The sequence below is a fragment of the Athene noctua genome, chromosome 1 (genome assembly GCF_965140245.1).
Source record: "Athene noctua chromosome 1, bAthNoc1.hap1.1, whole genome shotgun sequence".
Taxonomy (NCBI): Eukaryota; Metazoa; Chordata; class Aves; order Strigiformes; family Strigidae; genus Athene; species Athene noctua.
This window is the reverse complement of record NC_134037.1, coordinates 147,291,103-147,315,270: the sequence shown is the minus strand read 5'-3', so window position 1 is coordinate 147,315,270 and position 24,168 is coordinate 147,291,103. Positions and strand designations below refer to the sequence as shown.

Here is a 24,168-nt window from a genome sequence, read left to right as displayed (position 1 = left end):
AGAAGACACAATTTTACTTCAATTTAAAACGTTATACTTTATTTAAATGTATGGAGATACTTTGTTATTTGCACTTAGAAAACACTTGCTCTCTAGACATTTAGATTTCCTCATTCATTTTCTCAGAGGAAAAAACATTAAAATTAGTGAAGCTAGGTCCCGTGGGAAAGGGTTTGTGCGTTGTTGGATTTGACATGTTGGGTTAAGCATCTCTTTGCTGCAGCTGCTCTTGTTGTTTTGCTTTTAGCTCCTGATTATACCTATAGGAGACAAAAAAAAAAAAGCACAGACTAAGAATAGAACACCAGTTACAGAAATAGTGTCTTCCTAACAATTTTTTCAGCAGAGGAGGTTTAAAATTACAGTGGACTTGAGGGTGGAAACTCAGGATAGGTTAGTTTAGTTCATGTAAGAAATTCCAAACTGGTTGTTAAGTTTGCCTCATTCCTGGCCAGCACTGAAGCCAGAGAACTCTAAATTTTCCCCTCAGGAAATAATTAAAAGATAAAAAATAAAATGCTGCTCTGCATAACAACCCTTTGATCCACTGAAAGCTGACAGAAGTACAAAGCTTACGAGGAGAAGGGAGTCTAGGTTCTCTGTCAGACCTACAGCTTTTAAAGAAAGCCTTAGATCCAGAAACTAGAGCTTACCTACAGTATTCCTTAAAACATGCTTCCAGCTACACTGAAAATATGTGAAGCTTCACTCCCCACTCAACTGGAAAACTAACAATGTGGCAAAAACGTTCTGAAATGTTTAATTGTTGAGTTCCTCTTGCCTGTTGCACTGACATTGAGGCTGGTAGAATTAATAAATTCCTTATTAAGATGAGGTTTAGTTATACTATGTAGTCACCTTTCTTAACACATACCTCCATATTCGGAAGAGCTGAGAGCCACCAGCACAGCCAACAAAGAAGTTCACAGCAAACAGACTCCAGTTTTTAGGAATAATAACTAGAGAGTACCTTGACCAAATAAGGCCTGTTGAATGAAAGGGAAAGTTTAAAGATGTTAAGTCTTTAAAGTGAAATACTCAGTCATTTCCCCTAAGTTTGGAGACAGAATCACAGGCCAGTAACAAGTTTTACAATTTCATGTTGGACAACTGCTTTTCTTCTAACTAGCCATTTCTCAGTTAAAAGTGCATCAAGTGCCAGTGGGACAGCTACGGGTATGTATTGCATTTTTCCAGAATAACTAGGCAATAAGGTCAATCATGGTCTTAGTATCAAACAAAAATCCTGTATACTCTACAGCAGTCTAGACCTTAGTTCTCCAGCACAGCTGCAAGGTAGTGGCATTTTGCAGTAGTATAGCTGGCTTGCTGTACCACCTTAGAGATTACAGAAAGCACCAGTTGAGAAAGGTTTACATACCATGCAAAATGCACAGCACTGTCTCAGATACCAGAATAAAGTCTGCAGAATGAAGAAGGTGGCAGCTGTAATTTTGATTTTCAGCTTTAGCTGCCACAAGTCCCACCCCTGACAAGATCTGGTAGAACACCTTGAATACAGAATACTGTTTCGGTCAAGTGTGACAATTCACAGCAGACAGCAGTGCAGCAGTCCATGTACCCCTGCTTCCAAGTTCTTTTGACCCATGGAAATTCTTTCCAGTTACGTTAGTGTAATTACCCTACCATTGTTTAAATCCCTTAAAGTCAGTTCTAAAAAAGTCACTATATCCTGGATTGATTTCAAAATTACTTGGCCTGAAGCGAAAGAAGTCACTTAGTGGAATGAGTGGTATCATTGTAATTTAAGGGTTGAAACTCATATCCTAACTCATAACAACTTGCTCTGGACAATTCCAAATTAAGACACATGTAAAAAGCTGCTATATAATTACAGAACTCTTATAGATTTGATAACAAATATAGGTCTATCCTAGAATTATCATCCGACAGCAATAGTGAGAGATACCATATTATAGTTAAGACTTTTCTATGGAAGTGGATTAGTACTGATGGAGGATTCAGAAAGATACCCAGTTTTAAAGATAGACAGTTTTAGAAGGGTGCTGTGAAAGCACGGAGTAACTGGCTTTACCTGTGGCCATTAGCACTGCAGACTGTGCTGTGCTGAGCTTTTCTGCTGGTCTGGTCATATCAGCCATTCCAGCACATACCAAACCCTGTAAAGAGAAATTCAGTGAACACCAGTCCAGTACCAGAACCTCCTGTGACCAATCAAATGCTTTTCAAGGGGAAGTTGCTTCACAGCTCGGTACTTATTCTATATGCATTTTGCAGGAGATGGGATGCATTGTATGAGCAGAGTAATGAGACTCTCGGAGACACCATCCACTTCTAGTCCCTCGTGGTAGGAATAAGAACGCAGTTAAGGGGGGTACAACTGGCTTGCAATAAAATCCCAGGCAGTGGCAATTTTATATTAATTTAAGAACAAGGTTAATTTAAGCACAGCTGCTTAAGAAAGCAGATGAAAAAAAATTGGTTTTCAGGCAACAAATAGAAGCTTATCTAATGAAGGCCCTTCTTCCTAAAGCTCAGGCTAAGATATTGCTGGTAGAGATGCAGGTGTGATACCATAGTCTTCACTCAGTTCCATGTGAGGAGGTGAAAGTGCTTCTTTTTTAATACAATTTCAGTATAAGTAGAAAACTTCCAGGTGAAGTGAGGAATAGCTTGGCTTATCTACTTCACAACATTACTAGCAAACATGCTGCTTGATCTGTTTTGTTGTGTTATTGCCCTCTACTGGAAATACAATTTCATGTTCGTGTTACTGGAGTTCACAAAAAAAAAACCCTCCAAAACTAAAATCCCACAAATAAGAGAGTCCCAATGCTTTTAATTCGCTGACTGCCACTAAGGCCTCCTTTGGCTGCAATCAAGAAACCAGTTTTCAAGGGCAGACACTTCTGTGTGCTGCCTCACTTACGGGACTGATAGTGCTGCAGTGGTGCCACAGAGGTGCAGACTTTCAGCACACTCGGGGAACTGCAGTAAACATGCCTTTGCCATGTAGGGGGAAAGTAATTTTAACTTCTCAGTGAAGAACTTTACTGTGAGCTTAGAGAAGTCTTTTTGCATGTTCACAAAAGAAAAACCATCTGTGTGTAAGCTCTTTTGATAGAGCAGCGGTTGACACCGGCTCTGTATGCTCAGGCTTGCGAGCACGGTGCCTAGGAGAGCCCCTGCGACAGGGGAAGGTTAACCATGGTTACTGCAGCTCCAGTGGAGACTGACAAAGAAACCAAGCTACAGCTTAGAGCATAATGTCTTGCCTGTGGCCTATAAAAAGTTGGGGTTCACAATGGCAAATTTCCTAACCAGCTGGCAATAGGAAGAGCAGGTTATATCCTTGCTTGTTATCAAACAAGGAGATTAAACAGCTTTATGATTTTAGAGCTTACTTATTTTGTCTGTACCAATACAACAACTAGGAAGAGCACAGTGAATTAGGAGGAGGCATGTACTTCACCTGGGCACAAACATAGCCAAGGCATGTAACCAAGTGGGAAGCAGAGAGCTACTGATAGCCAAAATGGCAGTTGCCTTTTTTCTTTTGTTTTCTCAAGATTACCTTGCACTCTGACACACTTTAACCTGCCTTCAAACTGAGGCTTAGGAACTGGCTTCCTTAAGATAGTCTTCCAATTCCTCAATCTCAGAAGAAACACATGCTTTAAAAGAGTTTTGAATTATGCCCAGCTCAGGCCTACCTTGAGCAACAGTTAGTGTTTCACAAGAGAAAGCTTTTGTGAAACTTTCAGTGAAGAGTAGAATTTTTCTACAGAGCATTTTTCCCCTGCTGTATCCCTTCCACATTGTGCTATGTGTTATTAAAGCCAATTTTGTTCCTGCCCATATATTAAAAATTAAAGCCTCAGTATTAAACTTTTCTGTAGGCTGAGGTATCTGCTGGGAAACTCTTGCTTGCTCAATGGGTTGCTGTAGATTGCCCTCTGATTCACATCTAGACACCATCTGGCATCTTGTACTTACCCATTTCATAATAGGTGCCCAGAAAAATACTGTTTTGGGACCTGTGGGAGGAGGGAGAAAAAAAAAAGAAGATAAATTATTCAGTGAGATGTGGTTGTTTTAATATCCACAGTAAGTTTTAGGGTTTGGGTGGGGGCTTTTTAATAATGAATTGTGTATATTAGCACTGTTTCTACCACTGTACAAGCTCTATCACTAATACTCATAGTTCATCAGCTCAGTGCATCAACCTTCAGTTGTGTAATCAGTTCACCCATTTCTGCAACAGATGAGTAGGATTTTGTATTTCCATTTTTAAGAAAACCAGGACACTAGAGCAGGCAAAATACATTTATAATGAAAAGAGTTAATGATAAAGCCAAGGAATAGTGAAGACAGTTTCTATATAATGATTAAAAGCTACTCTGCAGCTGGACTAACAGAATTAGTAGTTGAAATATTTGTGAACTGAAACTTTTAAACCAAAACATTTTATTACTGGTATTGTAACAAGTCAGTCCCTCCTTCCCTTCCCAAACCACAGCCCATGCTACAGAAGACAAGCTACACAGCAGCATTAGATGGTTAAGAGAGAGTACAGACTGCGAACATAAGTAGCAGTAAATGTCACAAGGAGAGTGTCCTCATTCACCTCTAATCTGCACCTCTGAATAATCACGTCTTTCTAGCAGAAACAACCAACCCTACACCCCAATAAGCAAAGAAGGATTATGGAAGAAGAGGACAAAATCTACAGAAGGAAAGGAGAAAAGTCAATAGAACAGGATCTGGGGGAAAACATCTCTCTTATCAATACCTACATCCTATAGTGGTGCTAAAATGGCAACTGGTTGGTTAAAACAACATACTGTAATGCCACACCTACAACATGCCAACCATGCCAGAAATCATTAATCTAGGACAACTGCTCAAAGTCTTAAAAGAGAGACCTCAATCCAAAGTATTAATCTGCCACACTGGGAGACAGTCAGGACACTGGTTCTGATTTCATCAAAACACATTAAATTTTAGGTCTTGCTGGGCCACTGCTCAGCATTCTGGTAACATGCAAGATGAAGCCAAGTTTTCACTGCAATATGTTACATATTATGAGTAAAGTTTTTAATTATAAATGATAAACACTAGGACTTTGGTTGCTTGTTTTCTTATGTGAGCTAATTTTTTACTAACAATTCAGCCTTTAAAAAGCCCCGCAGTAACTACTTATACTCCCTGTTTTAAGCACCCTCAAGTTTAAAACTATGACTTGGGAAAAATCAACCATCAAGCTGCTAGAGCAAGCGCTTGTGAAGCAACTCCTAACTTGGAGGATAAGACTAATTGTTACAACCACCAGTTGCTCCATCACCTTAAAGCCAACTAAGCCCTATAAAAGGGCATGGGGACTGCAGCACAGAAAGCAACAAAAACCAGCCTGGCAGCTTTGCATAAAGCCCCATAAAGCCCTCTTAGACCCACGCTGCTTGTGATAGTGATCAAGTCTCAAACTGCAGTTAGAAACTACTAGCACATTACTTTTTGCTTGGATAACTGGATGTTTCTACCTACACAGGATTTAATTTTTCTTAGGATGCCTGGGGTTGTGGAGCCACTAAAACTGTTTAATATTGTTGAATAGAGCTCAATATCAACCCTCTAAAGATAGAAACTTCAGTTGCTGTTCTCTCAGGCACCTACTTAGTATGTCAGTGTCAGGCTGCAAATATATATAAATCAGTCTTACAGACGTCCCATGGAAGTAGCTTTAATTACCATCATCGATTTTCCTCTATTATAAAACCCAAATTCAGATTTGGAGTACTAGAGAACATGGAGCGAGTATAAATTATTAAATTGACATACCCTAAACAGCTAGTAAAGTTTTCAAGACAATCAACATTAATTTTTATTAATAATATATAACTTGATAATTTAAAACTGTTGACTACAAAAGAAACAAACAATTGAAGACAAGTAAGGTACCAAGCCAAGCTTGTTAGAACGGAAGACTGTCAAATGCCTTAAGCAGAACACCTCTCCTGGAGGCACTCCAAGTAAGTACCCAGCCAGGCCGAGCTCTTCCCAGGTCCTGACTCCTGCAATTTTTCAAGGATGAATTCGACAGCAGCACATCAGAGCAGGGGCATACCAGAGGCTAATCTGGATATCATGTCTGTGGCCAGTTGACAGAATTTACAATTTCTATTAAATGTAAGAAGTCTTTGTTCTGGAGAGTTTAGATTAATCAGGCAAAGTGAACCAAAGAGGCCACAGGAGAGGGAGTACAAGATCAACCCACGCTTCCCTGTGGCTGCCAAGAGTGATGTTCCCCGCTCTGTGGCAGCCTGGGGAGTTGGTATGCTGTACCCCAGGCCCTTCGCTCCCCTCCAGCAGCCTCGCACTGTGCAACGCCAGCCAAAGAAACAGCTTTCCAGACCAGGCATCAATTATTTTACTGGAAGCTGCCTTTGTGCCCGAAAAGAAGGAAGCATTGTTCTTTATTTCTCACAAGTGATTTATAATTTCATGATAATGACACTTATATTTCTAAATCAGACTAGAAACTTAGATATCACCAGAGATAAAGTGTGAGCCTTTCATTTGTAACCTACTTGTTTTGCCGTTGGAGTGACATCTATTGCGTAACTTTCTCACAGACCCACATTCAAGACATTGCAGGGTGAAACAGAAGTGGCAGAGATTCAGTTTCGATACCTATTTGCTCTGTGGCTTTTCTCTCTTACACCATCAGTACAGGTTATGGCAGATATATATTCATACATACAGTCCCTAAAAAATGTTTGTTTTTTTTTTTAAATTAATTTCAACCTTATGGTGGTGAACAAAAGTGGCCCACAGGCAGTTCTGTGAAGTGAAAAGCACTGCAAGAGAACCTCCAAAGCCTTTTTCAGTTAGTACTACAGTTCTGATGAATGAACACAGAGGTTCCCAGTGCTTGCCATGCCGTGTATTCAATAAAAAGCAATTGAAAGCTGCCACATTTCACAGAGGGTGAATGTGGCATTGAGAGGCTTGGCACCTTTACAGTGGAAGTGCTGGACGCATTGACTCTATAAAATTACATTAATGTTAAATATGTATATATAGGTCTAGTGAATTCAGTACAAATCAGACATTTTGACAACTGCAGTTTTCACTTTTTAGTTGTGATTTCTTTAAAGCAACAATTTTCGTTTCAAGAAAGGACCGTTATAGGAGGATGGAGCAACGGACTAAAAACTAAAGTCTATTTTCACAGTGCATATTCCAGGTAGGTGAAGAGTCAAGGATGTGTATCACACTGAAACAAAACAGTGGGAACAGCAGCCTATGGAATTTTAGGGTTTTATCGATCACTCTTTTTAACTACCCTATGCAATTTGTTTACATAACAAACATCACCTAAATGGCACTGAAGCAGATGATTTTACAAGAGGTTTCTCCCTAATAACAAAAAACCATGTTTGCTCAAGCAAAGGTAAGCTTTAGGTCAGGTAAGGGTAGCTCATTTCAGGGAAACTCGAGCCCTTCCACAGGAGCCCTTCAGCTACGAGAGTGGATGCATATAGGGCACGAGTTGTCTTCGGCTGGAGTGCTGGATTCGGCAGAAAGAAAATAAAGCAAAGAGAAGCTTGATTTAAACCGGAATACAATTTAAGAGCAGAAATCTCTGCAGTGCTTCCCCCCTAGTTTTTCAGCATATCCATTTGAAAGAAGTGACTGCTGAAGCCTTCAGGCTCCTTTGGAAATCATCACATCCCCTGGATTAGGATCAGGTAGCCCAGCTACAGATTCAAACCGTGGAGTAACACGATAGGGACACTCAAGTACACTCGTGAGTTGCAGGAGGCGGGAGGAACAATTAGTATCGTGCCTGCCTTTTTTATTTTTTATTTTTCCAAATTAAAGAAGTTTTCCTTTAACAAGCGGAAGCCCACTCTTGGGCAGTTTTTCCCATGCCAGAATCACAGCAAGAGAGGTGCGACTCTGCAGTCCCGATTCGGCTTCCCCACCCGCAGGAAGGGAAACCGACAGGACCGATTCTGGGGCCCCAATTCCGCCTCCCCCCCTCCCCCGACGCCGGCAAACCGCGGTGCCCAGCGCTCTGGCACCCCTGCTGGCTCCCCGCCCCAGGCAGCCCCCAGAGGGACTCGCCGCCTATTCCTCCGCCGGCCCAACCAAGGTGACCCCTCAGCCCCCGGCCCCCGGTGAGGAGGCGGCGCAGCCCGGCAGCCACTGGGCCGCCGGCGGAGGAGGAGGAGAAGGAGGAGGAGGAGGACGACGCCCCGTTACCTGCCGGGTGGTTGTAAAACGGCCGGAACCGTGGCGGCAGCTTGAGCTCGATGCGGTCGAGCAGGCGGTGGTAGGAGGCGCGGAGCCCCGCGACGGCGGCCGCCATGTCGGGGCGCTGAGGGGGACGTGGGGGCCGGGCGGCGGTGGCGGGACAGGGGGCAAGCGGGTGCCGGTAGCTGGGTCCCTCGGCGACCCGCCGTCCTTCCACCGCTGCCAGCGAGCCCCGCCTACCTGTCACCCCCGTGCCGGGGGGAGGAGCCCCGATCCCTGCGCGCTGATTGGCGCCGCTGCGAGGGGTGGGGCGGGGCGGAGGGGTTCGCGCAGCGCTATTGGTTAGGGCGGCCTGTCCTCGCCTCGTGAGGAGAGCTGGCGCCAGCGCGCTCGGGGGCGGTATCCCGGCCTGGAAGGGCACGAGCGCCCGGCTCAGAGATGGCCGCTGGTGCCGCTTCACTCTCCCATTCAAGATGGCCGGCGCGGGGAACCCTGAGCCGTGACTACCCGCCCGAACCCAAGATGGCCGCCCCGCGGCTTCGTCGCTTGGCTCGAGAGCCGGTGAGGCCGCCGAAGCCGAGCGCGTTGACGTCACCCGCCATTTCTACACCGCCCCACCCCGGGGCGGGGCCCCACGGGGCGCCGTTGCCAGCTCGCGCGAGACGCCGGTAGTCCCGGAGCGCTGCGCCCCCTCCCTCGCGGCGGGGGGCGGGGCGCCATGCGGGGGGCGGGGCGCGAAGCCGCCGGCCCCGCCGCCCGCCCGCCCGCCCGCTCCCTGTCGGTAGCTCGGCGCGAGGCGGGCGTGAGAGCGCCGCGCGCGCGCGGGGGCCGGCCGGTTTCCATGGTGATCGCGCGGGGCGGCCGGTACCAGCGGATCGCCCGGCACCCTCCCGCCCGCCCGCCCGCCACCCCCGCGCCACTTCTTCCGTGGGGGCCATGTCCCGCGGGCACTGCCCCCACCTGCTGTGGGACGTGCGGAAGCGGAGCCTGGGGCTGGAGGAGCCCGGCCTGCTGCGGAGGCACTACCTGGGTAAGGGCGGGGGCCGCGGCGGGGGGCGGGCGCCGTCGAGCCCTTCGTAGGTTCCCCACCCGCCTCCCCGCGCAGGATGAGGAGGGGACCGGTCACCCCACGCGTGGGGAGGGGGCTGGTGAGAGCGGGTTCCCACCCCGCACCGCGCTGGGCGGGGCGCGGTGGGAAGGGGCTCCGCGCATGGGGGTGGGGGGGCTGCTGCCACTCGTCCCCGGGGCTGAGCCCGGTGTCCCCGCAGCGCCGGTTCCGCTTCCCCTCTTGGCCGGGCTGTCCCGCAGCAGCGGTGGCCGCCGGCCCCAAAGTTTTCTCTGCTGCCCCCCACCTCCTCCCCCCGAGCCCTCCGCGCCCTCGGGGGTCCCCGGGGCGCGTGAGGGCCCGCGGTTCCTCCGTGCGGTGCCGCCGCGGCCCGGCGGCCCTCGCCCGCCCCGCGCTCCCGCCGAAGGAACTGTTGCGTGAGGGAGAATCCAGCGGGTAAGTTGGGCGGCGACGGGTCGCGGCGCCTCCAGATAGAGCGGCAGCCCCGGTTTATGCCCCGGGCTGAACAGGCTCCGGATTTACCGTCCCTGAGCCTCTAAAGATTGCGAACAAAACGCGTAAATGCTGGGATAATAGCGTGATTGTTCTTCGGGCTTTTCGGTGTTTCCTGGGGTTTGGAAGCTGAATGCCGGGCAGAGCCGCTTGAACGTGTTCGGTGCCGGCTTATTTAGTGTGTCTTTGTGTTCACAACTGCTCGGCAGCCATCGGGGTTGGGGAGGGGGGGGGGTGTGCCTCTAAATACGCTTCAGCTTCTTGCTCCTGTCTCGTTCAGACGCTAAGCTAGTTATTTTCACTTTCTAAGTGCCCTCAGTTAAAAATAGCCTTAGTTTCAGTTTACGAGGCTTCAGGGAGATTTCTCTGGTGTAAAAGAACCATCGATATTCTTTGTAACGGCGCAGGTTGAGTGCATTCTGCGTCTCCCCCTTCCCAAAAATATTTAAAAATATATATATATTCACGTGTTTTTGGAGGTGTGGCGGTCTGTTGTATATACCATAATGATATTAATTTGGGGGGGAGGTGGCTTTCCAGGGAACATGGCTTTATTGGTCTCAAACACATTCTTTTGTGCTTGTGTGGCAAAGTAATTCCTGCTTTTGAGTGGAAACTCTGACTGCTTGAGATGGAACTTATTTACAGCATTGTAAAAAGTGTATCTTTTTGTACCTCCCAAGCATTTCTGACTGTGGTTGGTATTGGTTTTCATTTGGTTTCCTGGTGGAATTTAAGGTGGCATATTACATTACCAAGTCTAACTCAATAGTTTTCTGTCTGTGGTCCCTGAGCACTCAGTAATCCACAGTAGGTAATTGAGAAAAACAAGGTTATTGCTGGTAGGTTTCCACCTATTATAGAGAGGGTGTATGTGTGTGTAGCACCTACATGCACATAATTCCTTTGAAAAAGATTTCCGAGGTCCTGAAATTAAAAAAAGTTGAGAACTAATGGTCTAACTGCTTTTGACTTTTGTTATGTCTTGACAGCTGTGCTTGGCCAACTCTTAGTTGAGGATTGTTCTAGCTTCTATGATCAAGCACAGATATCCTTCTGACTGTTTACTTATGGGTTTGTTTGTTTTTTTTTTTCCCAACTCCAACTGGAGCAGAAAAGCTCAATGTTAAAATTAGGACTGTAGTGTGTAGACTTTGAAGAAGCACCATAAGACCTTCTTCTTTGCTTTTACATGATTGTGTCTCTGACAGTTGAATTTTTAAAGATTTGATCAGAAGAAATCATCCTCCCAGATTTATTAAGATCTCTTTTTGGACACTGCTCCAATAACATGTGCATACCTTTAGTGAAAAAGAAAATCTCTCTGGTGACTAGGTTAAGGTCTCATATTTACTGTTTTTTGGTTAACCTAAACATGTTCAGTAGCTTTATAGCCTTGGGAAAATAGGACTTCTTAGAGAGGCTTCTCACTGAATTGATGTTAAAAACAGCACTGGTGGTGTCAAGAGTTGCTCAGCTCTTACTGACTTCTGCTTTTACCGAAAGGGGTTAGTACGTGGTGTGCTTTTCTCCTAGACCCATCATGCTTGTATTAAAAATGGCATTTGTGGCCTTAATAGACCTGCTGATTTTGCTGCTAGTCAGGTGTGATTGCTTGAGTGTAGCCTTACCAGAAGATGGGCACATTGTTTGTTGTGCCTTTTTATGTTCAGTTTAGTGTCTTATAGGGCTCTTTTCTCTTTCAGACTCCAGCAGTTCTATGTAGGAGCTTTGTTATTGGGACACATATTGAGACCACCGTGGTCAGATAGTGACACTGGTTGTTGGTCATTGGCTGATCTAGTCAGCATGGGAAGTTAGGTTTCTTCCTATTTATACTGTTTTTATATTGTTTCAACCATCCAACAGACAGAACAAATGCAAGTCAAGCATTTCATTTTGACTTAGTAATAGTATTGGGAGATTCGAGGCATTGTCCCTGGGCATTTTTTGCCTTTTGTTTTGTTTGGGGTTTTTGTTGGGGTGACGTTTTTTTTGTAAATTTGTTAAAACAATTATGGATGCCAGTACAAACTAAAGTAGGTTATATGTGTCTCTGTTGTCTACTGTTCTTTTTCAGCCAGCGAATCAAAGGAGAACCCTCGTAGCAAGTCCATAACTAACAATGCAGTTCACAATGTGTTGGTAGGTGTGTATGTATGAATGATACTTCCATAGTGAACCAGTCATTTGAATGGTGCTGTTATGCTACAGTATAAAATATGGGAAATACTGAAGGTGACTGTGTGTTGAAGAGAGACATCTGAGAACTAACTGTGGTTTCCTATGTACTCTGTGTTTTAGCTTCATGTGAACTGGCAATCAAGTGGCAATCTATTTATAGCCTCTTTCAGCTTTCGAAAACAGCTGCTCTAGGAAGGATCTGTGCATCGTACTGTACCTTTCTATGCAGATAGTTTGATCCTGGAATTTATATCCTTGCAAACCTCTGTCTTATTTTGCAAGATTTCTAAATAATTGCTCTGAAACCTAGCCAGTTCTGGACAGAGTTCCAGAGGAAAGTCTTATGGAGAGGGGCCAAATATATGTACCTGAGACGTGTCCTTCAGATGTTATAATTTGGTAAGAATTCCCGCTGTGATGACAGAGGGAAAATGCGGGTCTTATCAGTGTATCTGTTAGCTACATTTTTGTCAGTATTTATAGGCTAATTAGTCTAAATTTCAGACAATGCTTGTATCTGAAGTCTCCAGAGAAAGCCAAACCTTGGAGAGGCTGTTAGTAACACTCTGATTCAGTTTGGGCATCATCTTAGCCTAATGTTACTGGGAGGAGTCCTGTTGCTGGATCATGGATGGAAACTGAGTTTCAGAGTACTTTCAGTTGTTAAAAACATCACAGTGCTTTTACAGGGAAAAATGTTGTGCTAAACTGTGGTATCCAATTAAAATTCTGCTTTGAAGCTGGCAATTGTAATTATTCAGTCATGATACTTTCCCAAGAATTCCCAAACCTTTGTTATGATCTTGTATCATTGTGGCAATATTTCAGTGACTAACAACCGTATCAGTTCTGATAGCAGGTAAAGTGTTCAGTGCCATCACAATAAAGGCCTCTGTATGGATGAAGTATAGCATGTAATAATTTGACTAGAGAAATAGCAGTGTGGGTTTCTTGCAAGAAAGAATCGAGTCCGTAATTCCTCTGAAGTATTTCATGTGATGGGTTTATTTGCTTTTCTGTGAAGGGTCATGCTGCTGAGGATGGCTCTCTTTAGCCAGGAGGAAGACTGAAGACTCTTTCTTTTTTTCTTTTGTGTGTGTGTGTGTGTGTGTGTGTGTTAACTGGCATAGCAAGGTTATCCAGAGAAAATCTGCTGGTCTGAAATAGTTTGCAGAGAGGAACTGATAACACTTTTTAGCTCAGAGTGATTGTTGGAAGTTGTGGTGCTTGATACAATAGAAACAAGTATCAAAATAAGTTAGTTCTCCTTGATCTCTGATATCCTTCACCTCTAACACCTTCTTTCCTTGTGATATAGAATTTTTAAGCTTACCACGTTTCTTAGAGACAGTGTTGTGATGTTGTCTCCTAAGCTTCCACTCCCCGCCCCCCCCCCTCCCCCCCCCCCCCCTTTAAAGACTGTTTCATATCTTACTAAGTTTTTCTCATCCTGTTTTAAAAGATTTGGTAAAGGTTTGAAATCTATAAATTAACTGTAAGGAAACCAGTAGTTAGGTTCATTGTGGTCAAATTTTGTAAAGTTTTGATGGCTGTTGCTAAAAAGAGAAGTGTCAACTTATTATTGTGCAGGTAGGATTAGATTTACCAGGAGTCAGTAGCTCCCCCTCTTTACTGAGATGAACCATAGTAAAACCAAAATTAATTGCAGTTTTGAAGTAAGTTAATTGCCATGTTCATAGGTAGGGTTGAAAAACGAGATAGGCAAGAATTGCTGCTATGTGTATGGACAACTGATTAGTTTTGATATTGGCTGTGTTATGTTTATTACCTGATTAGTTTATAAAACTAGTAGTGGCTCATTGAATGTAGATAGAATTGAGTATTGCTGTTGAACCTTTAGTTCTTCCTAAAATACATTGCCCAGAATGTGAGAGTGAAATTAATTCCATAAAATACTGAAAACTTTCATTCACTCTGTTGCTTTTCCTTGGACATACAAACAAAACCCAGCAGAGATGGAAACTTGAATGTTAGGGAGAACAATTAAAAAGAGATGTGTTACTTTCCCCAAGTTTTGGTCCAGCTATATTTCAACATATGGTATCTTAGTCTTCAGAAATAATGCAGAATAAGAAGGGTCAGATGGCTTTAAAATGGTCAGTTTTATAGTTTGCGCTCTTGCAGGCTTGGAGATAGTCACAGTTTTTAATCAGCCTTTCTTCAATTCTTTGAATAATACTTTTGATGTTTTGTTATTTTCAGGTGTACTGTTACATTTCATGTTCTAAACCTCTGGCATTAATTTTCATTTCTAGCATGAATTAAAACCACTCATCTGTCATGGCTAAAACCCAGAGTTGGGAGAAGTGTTTCATGTTGTTTTCCTTCTACAAGTCTAGCAAATTAACTGCTACTTGAAAAAAGGACCATATAAATTTACCTGGTTGTCTGATTATGAGGACACAAAAGACTGATTGCTGTTTTAACATAAACAGTGTAGCTTCCATATGTGCAGCATCTTCCACTGCACTCTGGTATGTGCCCAGAAAACCAGTTCCGTAGTGATATATTCTGGCATACACCAAATATTTTGCAAAACTAAACTTAACTGAAGATTTTAGAAAGATGCAGTTGAACTGAAATTTTTTTCGTTAGTGATGTCTTCCAAATAATAGAAATAGGCAGAGTCAGAATTGAAGTCCACTGTGTAATGAATTGGAGGAAAATACGTTTTTGAAACAAAACCAAACATCTTTAATGTGCTTAATCTAATATATGTCAGGCAGGAAATTTGGTGTAGTCATTGGATTTTCAGTGGTTGTATAGAAAAGTTTGACATATAAGAGCACTTCAGAAAAAGAATGTTACTTTTTAATTGTAAAAACCACAAGAGAGTCAGGTATTGCCTTAAACTGGATATGTTTTGGGCTTTTTTCCCCTATTAATAAAAGCAAGACTTAGTGACTGTAGTCCTTAAAAAATTACAGATGGGCAATTGAAAGAGCAATGTGTCATCAAGACCTGTTGATAACAAATTGAATTTGGGGGAGTTTAATGAAGAGACTATGTCTAAAATGAGTTCCCTCATGCCATCTCATTTAAACTGATACCAAGGAATAGAAAGGCACAATGCATATGTATAAAACAGCTTTTTAAAAATGTTAGGAGTGATCCTAGCACATAAAGGCTAATGATTTTTTTTTTTTTCTAGTTCCAGGTAGATCAAGTGAGATAATAGACACTCATTTTAAATGTTTTAATAGAATAATTTGTAGAAAGTAGCATGCTATCAGTAAAGGAAAATAAAAATAGAGCAGAGTCATCTGGAGAAGGCAACAAATAAAGAAAAGCTGGCTGGTTATAATTTGGTACAAACCAGAAAACTGGAAAGAAATGTGAGCTGGGAAGCAGGATTAAGGTTGGATGAGTATTTCTGGTGTCTGAGTGCTGAATACTTAGTTTTAATTTCAGTCTAATCAGCCTTCTGTTATCTTTGGGATTATTACACTTGTAGAGTAACTGAGCTATTGAAGTGGAGATAGATGTGGGAGCCAGTTGGACCTGCAAGTGGTGCAGCCGTGTAGCACTATACTATGTAAATTTGATAGCTTGTTTTGCTGCTATCTTGGGGATCTTTGCTTGTAGTTAACAATAACATTGACCTTTTCCCAGTTACATCTTCCCTATGTGTTTTGTAGTTTAATTGTTATGGTTTGTGTTACTGCTTCTGTCTCACTGTTGTCCCACCTTGCTCCTACTCAATGATAAAATGTTAGTCACTTTAGCATATTTTCTTTTTTGAAAAAAAAATGTGCTGTGCAGGGTCTGGGATTACTCAGTGCCTTCTGTCACTCTGTCCTGAAATAAGAGAATAATTTCTGATGTTAGTTTTTAGGATTTCTGGGATTGATAGGAGTATAACTTCTGTTTTTTACGTACTAACATAAATTTGTGAAAAACTGTAAACCCTTACAGATCACATGATGTTCTTTGGTGGGACTACTTTGCTGAAACTTGTTTTTTGGGGGTTGCGTTTTCTTTTTGTATAGTAGTCTAGATCAGATGTTGTTATCGATGAGACTACTTACTGAGTTTTGGTGTTTTAATTTTCTAAATCGCCAATTTTATGCTGCTGTTGTATCTTGGCGTACAGCATAAAAACATGGAAGGGGGATTTCTGGCATTACATACAAATACTTCCAGCCTAAGTGGAGCTAGGAGGAAATGATCAAAAATTGGTACAACTGTTTCAGATTGTTGTTTTCCATCCTTCAGAAACTGAAGAAGTCTTTTTTAAGTTGTCTGCAGTTTTGTCAGCTTTGTTCCACATGGGCTGAATTATGCAGATGTACTTGTACTTTTGGTTTTTAAGGGATTAGATTTATGTGTAATACCTGTGCACTGAACATTAATCATGTGTGTTAATGGTTGCTGAGAAGTATGACTGTATGTAAGTGTGTTGTAGTCCCAAGGCTTTGCATGTATAATCATATTATTTGAATTATACTCAGTTTTAGGATGCAAATATATTTCCTTTATCTCCTTTGGAGTCTCAGTCTTCTCATGCAGACAGCTGGAGACTGTGAAGATTTGTATGCACTTTAAATATCTTTTCATTTTTGATTGCAATATTTCATTGAATTTACATTGTATGTCTTTAAAGACAGTCTTTGTACAAAGAATGTATTTGCTTTGTAAATAACTGTAAGTGTCTTGATAGTGCGTGTTTCAGACAGCTTCATAGTTAAGTTGCACCTTGATCTTATAATAATGAGCTTTGGATACATGAAAGCTGTCTCTTGCTGCAAAAACAAGTTGTGTACTGAGTGTACTGGATTTGTATTTCAGGATGAGGTAGTGATGTGGGAGATCACTTCAGATCTTTATTTTTTAATTTTTAAATTTTTTTTTCCTGTAGCCTTCTTCCAGTTGGATTGCTTCCATTAACTGCATTAGGGTAGACCATTAAGCGTATCTGTGTTTAGTCACTTCTAAGTTGTTGCATTGCAATACTATGAGTTCTTGTGACTTTGCTTGTGATTGCTGAGCTTCCATCCTCGAATGTCCCCAAAATAGTCTAGTGGGATATAACTGATCATGTATCAAGAACTTGTTGACACTTGAGACTGGTCCTGTCCCAGCAGTAAGGAAAAAGATCTGTTCAGATATACAGTGTGGCAGTCTTCAAACAAAGCTGGGTTTTTCACTGATTAAGTGCAAATCTCAGTGTTTTCATGTCATTGGGGCTTAGTGAGTTGGTGATTCAGATGTCCCAAATGCTTTAGTATGTGTTGAATCGTTAAATATTGAATGTGAATATCGTGAGATGGAATTTGAGTCACATCAGTGAATTTTAATATCCCCTTATTTTCCTCATTTTGTTCTTCGAGGATTTACAGACTTTCCTCGGGAAAATTGAATGCATTGTTAATGCTACTGCTCTCTGCTTAGCAGGTATGATGAGAAAGATGAGGATCCATCCTTTCCTTCCCTGTGAACTGAATGCATTCTGAACCATTGGTGGTATTTGTTCAACCTTCATTGAACTACTGAAACTTCACCAATATAGAAAGCTATTATACAAAACCAAGCCCATCTCTTCATTTACATGGCTTTGTTGTTGTTAGATTATAGTATTGTGTTCTCATTATTTACTTTTCCTAGGAAATGAGGAAAAATGTGGTTACTTTTTAATTTGTTTTTATTTTAGAAGCACTGTTATGTCCTGAAAACTTTCTTCAGTAAAAAAGGAGTCTCTTCAGTTAAACAAATGGGGTTTTTGGTCATCTAGGATGAATACATACAGCTTAATGCAACAAGCAATGTAACTTTTAAAAGTAAACTTAAAAAAAATTGTTTTTAAATGCCCAATGATAATTCAATTTATGTCATGGTGTCAACTTAATAGTCAACTAATACAGAGACTTGGATTTCTACTGTAGCTCAACTTTTGATGTCATCTATCTTTACACTCTAATCCTGGGCAATTTCCAAGTGTTTACATTTAGAATCTCACAGGGTTGTGTACCTGTATCTGTTATGGTGTGTGTATTTATTTCACATCTTCCCCCAAACCCAGCAGTGTATAATTCCTATACTACCCAGGATTAAATGGTATGTTTAATTAGGTAGGTGTGCAGAACAGTAAATGCTCTAATTAAGTTCCACCCTGTCCAAATTCTCAGTTTCACTAAGACATACCTGTGGGACAGGCAGGCTCTGCTTTTTTGCTACGTCTCTTTAGATATGCTGGTTAGCTTCTGTATAATCACTTCTTAATCTGTTTATAAATGTGTACTGAATTAGCTTAAACAACTTTAAGTAGTAGGATTTTATTTTCCCCAGAACCTTTGTCTGAAATGGGCTAGGGGATATTCATGTGATTAGTCCTGCTGTCTGATTTGAAGAAGCAGTAGCCTCTGACGGACACTTAAAGGTAATGGAAGGACTGGCAGCAGTATTGGGCACATGCATCTTCAGGCCTACATGGACATGCCTGCTAGGAATGTGCTTCTCTTAAGAGCAGATTCCAGTAACTTTTTCTTCTGCTAGTGATATTCCATGCTCCTGTATTCATTTTGCCTGAGTACTTGGAGATGATAGATCATGGTTCCTCTGCTAGCAGTCTTAACTTTTGCACTGGGGTAGAGTCATACCCTTGTTTCAGCTTCTTAGATGTCTCATGTTCTTGCTGAAAAGTAGAGCTCCTAATTAACCTTGGGTGTTAGACAGATAAGTAGTATTTGAGAGAATAAAGCAGAGTACCTGAAGGGATCTTATTTCGCAAAGTGTCCTAAGTATTGTCTGGGTTACTATGTTAATATCCTTTTTACAAGAAAATACTCAACGTGCCTTACGATTCCACATACTATTTCAGATGAAGACTTATCAGGGAAAAGCATTTCCAAAGACATGTTGACACCTACAGTAATGCTGTTTACTCTAGCTTGCAACACTCTGCATAATATTTCTTTTTGCCTTCGGTTAGTGGAAGCCTCCTTTGATTCTTTTGATAAGAAGGCAGGGCTTAAATGAATTTTTCTTGATCTGATGACTATTCAGTTTTGTGTTGGGATTTGTTTTAGAATTTTGAGTTGTTTACTTGGGACACATTTTAATGCTGCTGGAGAAAACAGAAAATGCTTTTGTGTTTGGTTGATCATACATCCAGGTAATCACACTTAAGCTATTTCAGATAGTGTTGTGTTGAGTAGGGTGGTACAGGTTATCTTTTTGCCTTTGGCTGTCTTTTACATAGAACTTCTCTATTTTATCACATGAATTTTTGTCCTCTGCTCTGTAGAAATTAGAAGTATTCGCGACATAATATAATAATTTCAAGTGCCTTTTATCTCTGAATAGTTTGTATATGGACTATTTTAAAGGATAGAGTGAACATGAGAATTGCTGTAAACTGGCATTTTTTTCTCCTGTCACATGCCACAGTCATTTTATCTTCTGCTCAGCTGCAATCTGTGGCAAGAACAACACAGAAGTCTCTGATATGGACAGGATAGCTGTCAGCATATGGTGTACTTGTGAATGAAATCCACTTAGTACTAGTCAGTATAGCACGCTCACTCAAAAACTAGTACTTAGAATACACAGATAAAATGTCTTCTCTAGGGTAGTTGTACTTTATGCCACATTTTTGGCATCGAGAAGACCTTAAAAATTGATACAATTGAATTTTACGCATTTGTGTCTTTCAAACATAAAACATGGTAAATATCAAACAGAAATTAAAAACACTGTTTTAAAGCTCAAATGCTTGTAGCCTTACCAGTGATGGAGCCCGATGGAAGCTTATATTCAGGAATGGATACTTTTTAGTGTCTGAAATACGTTTTGAGAGTTAATTACCAACATTGCTACTAATGCAAACAAATCTTATCAGTTCTGTTACCCATAGTAACTTACTCTTGAAGATTTGGTAGAAGCAAACCTACACAGAATTCTTTTCCAAATTGCTTATTAATCACCCTAAAATATATAACATTACTGAACTTTTTTTTTTTTTTTTTTTTTTTACTTCAGCAGATCTCTTCTTGTGTTTCTTTTTGAGGTCAAATTTTGTATCAGTATACTCACCAGGAGATGATATAGGCTTTCTGGATTGTTATTCAGGGCATAGTGTCCTATCTTCTATAGTTGCTGTCTTAGTGTTAATATGTAAAAATTTTGTGTTTCTTAATACATGAAGCTTATTTTGAAGTGTATCTTGGGATTTTGAGTGTAAGCTTGACTAATACCAAATTGTTTGATGCTGGGTGTTTAGTAGCAAAGCTCTTACATGTTAAAATGGCAAGTAAGTCTGTTCATAGAAATTAAAATATTTTCTGTTTTCTGTATAGTGTTTTGTATAGACCTTCAGGCTTAATGATGTATCATCAAGAGCAGAGAAGAATTTGGGTTATCTGTTTTGAACTTAAACCATAATGAAGTACTTTTTCATAGTAACTTGAAAGGCAATCTTTTAAACATTGACAGAATCAAAAGTTACCATTTTTTGGCATTTATACAGTAGTACAAAACAATCAGGAAATATAACATAGGGCCTTGATCAAAGGACTGGAGGTCACACCGATGGATTTGGTTTCTGACAGTATTGCTGATTCACTGTCTCCTTTGATAAATTGTTACAGTTTCCTGTGTCACAGTTTCAGTGTCTATAAAATGGGGCCACTGTCAGTCTACACAGCTAACAAATGTTTTTCAAGATTTTAATTAATCTTCAAGAATTTTAACATACCTCAATGAAAGTTAATTCAGTGCATACTGTGTATAGTCCTGTTTACTGTAAGGTATATGGAGAATTCTGGTTGCTGGAAAAACAGTGTATTGAGATGTGGTGTGAAAGTTATACTGGATCACAGAGTTTGATATAGTCAATCCAGCAAAATAACCTATATACAAATGAACTGGATTTACTAGCTTTTCACAGAGTGGCTTCAGAAATATATAAACTCTACACTGGAAAATCAAGAGTAGTTTTTAAATGCACTTAGAGTGCAAGATAACATGTGTTCTGCATTGGGAACAGATGCTGGCTCTGTTTCAGTTTTAAACTAGGGCATTCCAAATGTCACAGCAAGCTAGCGCTGAGGGACTTGGCCTTAGAAAGAGCCAGCTTGACATAAATGAGTGTTCATTTGACAAACAGGATCTATTACTGGTTTTCTGAATAAGGGTTGTCTTTTAATGTCTCGTACTGTGGTGGTGCTGCTTTGGATCAAAGTTTAGTTACATTTCTGTAGAGCACAAATGTACTTTAAATCTAGACCGCCATCATGAAACAATCTGTACTTTTTCAATGGGAAATTCTGGAGTACAGTTTTAAATAATATGAAGGTTTTACGTGCTTGAAGCATTAAACTTCACTGCTGTCATCAGTTCTGAAGTAGCATGAAGTCACTTAACAAAAGAAAGGTATGTGTACTTCTACCAAAACAGCCATATAGAAAGCATCTGACCAGCAATTCCTAAATTGAGAGTTGTGACCTAAATGGTGTCATAGTTGCTGTGAGCGGGAAATACAAGGAACACTCTGGTATTTTGATATTGCTCCCTGAAGTGAGATTAGAGCTGTGCATAAGTGCCTAAACACCAAAATTAGGTAATTCTCCAGAGGGGAGTGGCAAGGCATTGCTTGGTTTGACATTGTGCACAGTGGAACATTTTGAAGAAAAACGTTACTAGGAAGCAGCTGCAGTTTCTCTTTTGCCCACTTTTCCATATTTAAACTCATATTATGGATGACTCAAGGTGGTGCTTCTTCTATACATAGAATGTGGCCTTGGAAGTGGTCCTTTAGTCTCTAGCTTAATATAAACTAAAAAATGATTGATCAGTGTACTGAGGGTGGCACTCTAGCTTGAGGCTTCAGCTAGTGCATAATGTCTAGTCAAAAGGGGTGGGTGGAGCATTGGCTTGATAGCTTTCCAAATTTCAGCTATGTAAACACTTCACAGGGAAGTCATCCTCGCTATTTGAAATTTAACAGTGCTTTTTTGTTAGGTTTTATTTTATTCTTGTTGATAGTTTCACCTTAGCAGTTTCAAAGCAAACCTCATGTATGTTCCACTGTTAAGTGAGATGATCTTGGTGATGACAGCTTGATCACTTGATCCCGGTCTTAAACAGGCCTTATTTGAACATAGGGAATGATACATTGAAGCATCCTCACTGAATTAAATTATTCCATTTCTGGTGGCACATAGTTAAGGGGAAAAAGAAATGGTTTCTGGCTCTTACAAAGCCTATACACAGTACTGGGGCAGCGGGGGGCGGATGGGGGGGGACACACGGGACAGGACAGACATGACAGGACACCAAAACTTGATAGAGGTCTTGATGCTGATTTTATAAGAAAAAAGTACTTCATGGGGTTTTGTCAAAAGTCTGGGTCTTCTCTGTCGTCTTAGCTGAAGGAGAAGCCAGGAGGGCTGCCTTTGTTGGAAGGTGGAAGAAGCAGGTAGCCATTGGATTAGGTGAATGAGAATGAACAGTTGGGAAGATTCTTGTCAACTGGGAGAGTAGAGTCCTTGATATGGAGAATTTGACTGTTAGAAAGTCTAGCAATAAGAGTTGTGATGCACCTGAAGAGTAAGAAAATGAATGTAGCCTACTGATAAACAGTATTGTGTTTTTAATTTTTTAATTTGATAAAAATGGGAAAGTGACAAAAATATTCAGGTGACTTAAATATCAGAAAGTTCTAGTGCTTACTGCTGAGCTTTTTTTATCATACTAATGAACTTGTGGAAGTCATTGGTGAAGTACAGGGAAACTAACTTTGCTCACCTTTTAAGAACAGCAAATGCAGAGTATTCAGATCAGTTTATTTAATTAGTTCTGGTTTTTATTTTAGAAAAAAAAAACATTCACGAGTTGGTGGTTCTAGTTTTGAATGATAAGATAAACTAGAAATATTCCATTCAGTTGCTTATTGTGTTGAGTATTTAATCAAATAGGAAGGTTTTTGGAGTCAAAACACTTCAACTGTTTTATCCCTTGCTTCCTTTGTACTTTAGGAAATAAGGAAACTGTTTAAGTGTTGTAGTTTTGCCTGTATTTCATTCCTCCCTCAAATCAATATTTAGATAAGTAGTGATCACATGATAAATAGCTAATCACATATATAACAAATCACATATGCTAGCATGTGCAATCCTAACAATTTTTTTTATGTTTTAAATGGGGGAGTGTAATTATATGAGGCACCATATGTCTGTATCTCAAGTTAAACATTTACTGAAACTTGTATAGCTACTGTGTTCTTATTAAGACTAAAAAATCCTAATCTAACAACAGGTCAGTTTGTGTCTAGTTTTGTCAACAGACTTCTTTAAATAAAAGGAAATAAAAATTGCAATTGAAGATATGATTAGAACACATTTACTGTTTCTTGCTTGTCAATTTAAGTGATTTGGATTAAAACCAGACCATGCAGAAAGGAGGAAAATCTGTTGCTTTGCTTGTTTTTAAAATGAGTTAACGTATTCTCCTTCAGTGTTTCTGTACAGAGGATTCTCAAGGCAAGCGCCTGTGTGTTGGTCTGCAGATGTCACCTGACTTTCAGATGTGTTTTATGCATATAGTGCAATGCACAGGAATCATCCACTGCTTTCAGACTTTTCTGAAATATGATGAAACTAACAAACACTAGATTTTTGTGTTGACCTGCGGAGTATACCTTTCTTAGTGAAATGATCCTATTGGAGGTCACATATTACTGTGCTGTATTTTGCATTACAGTAGCGCCTCTGAAGCAAATTGTTACATTTGTATTATGCAAAGTTATATATAAGCATACAGCAGGTGATATTTCCCACCTCAGTATTAATATTTACTTGCAAGCAAGTAGAAATCAAATTAACATGAAAATAGGAATCGTCTTTGCAAACACATGTATCATTTAGCTATTTGAAAAATAATGGGCTTTAACTGAAAAGTGCAATAAACCAACTGTTAAGGACCCAAGTTTGAAGTCTGTTCCTCTAGGGGAAAAAAAATGGATAAGGAACAGTGGTGAAGAAAGAATAGTGAACTAGGTAGATGTATTCCCAACTGAAGAATGCATATATTCTTACTAGTAGTACATGGTGCATAAGATTGTTTGTTATTTTAATCTCTCTCTGGTGATGGCTATTCCTGGTTAGTGGAAATTGTAGCACTTCCGAGATGTCACAATGTCCATGTCTATAAAATGGGGCGTAAGAGAG

At 40.9% G+C, this 24,168-nt stretch overlaps 2 protein-coding genes across 8 annotated transcripts in view; one reads left to right on the top strand and one right to left on the bottom strand.

Annotated features, from left to right (window-relative positions):
- Positions 1-17: 17 nt before the first annotated feature.
- Positions 18-8,505, bottom strand: MPC2 (mitochondrial pyruvate carrier 2). The gene is made up of 5 exons (XM_074928521.1): positions 8,251-8,505; positions 3,979-4,019; positions 2,057-2,141; positions 875-986; positions 18-260 (listed from the first exon to the last, which is right to left on the bottom strand). The coding sequence occupies exons 1-5, from the start codon at positions 8,354-8,356 to the stop codon at positions 203-205; spliced, it is 402 nt and encodes a 133-aa protein (XP_074784622.1). The 5' UTR covers positions 8,357-8,505; the 3' UTR covers positions 18-202.
- A 489-nt stretch (positions 8,506-8,994) lies between these two features.
- Positions 8,995-24,168, top strand: part of DCAF6 (DDB1 and CUL4 associated factor 6) — a 91,683-nt gene continuing 76,509 nt past the window's right edge. For all 7 annotated transcript variants that reach the window (XM_074900055.1, XM_074900070.1, XM_074900079.1 and 4 more), the window contains exon 1: positions 8,995-9,271. In XM_074900055.1, coding sequence (XP_074756156.1) covers positions 9,178-9,271 — 94 coding nt within the window. In that variant the 5' untranslated portion in view covers positions 8,995-9,177. The remainder of the gene's footprint in view (positions 9,272-24,168) is intronic.

Excerpts from the sequence above, each read along its gene's own strand:
- MPC2 (XM_074928521.1), bottom strand. The coding sequence starts at position 8,356 with ATGGCGGCCGCCGTCGCGGGGCTCCGCGCCTCCTACCACCGCCTGCTC. Across the intron at positions 4,020-8,250 it reads GTTTTACAACCACCCGGCAG|GTCCCAAAACAGTATTTTTC; the intron begins GTAACGGGGCGT and ends CTCCTCCCACAG. Across the intron at positions 261-874 it reads CAGCTCTTCCGAATATGGAG|GTATAATCAGGAGCTAAAAG; the intron begins GTATGTGTTAAG and ends TGTCTCCTATAG.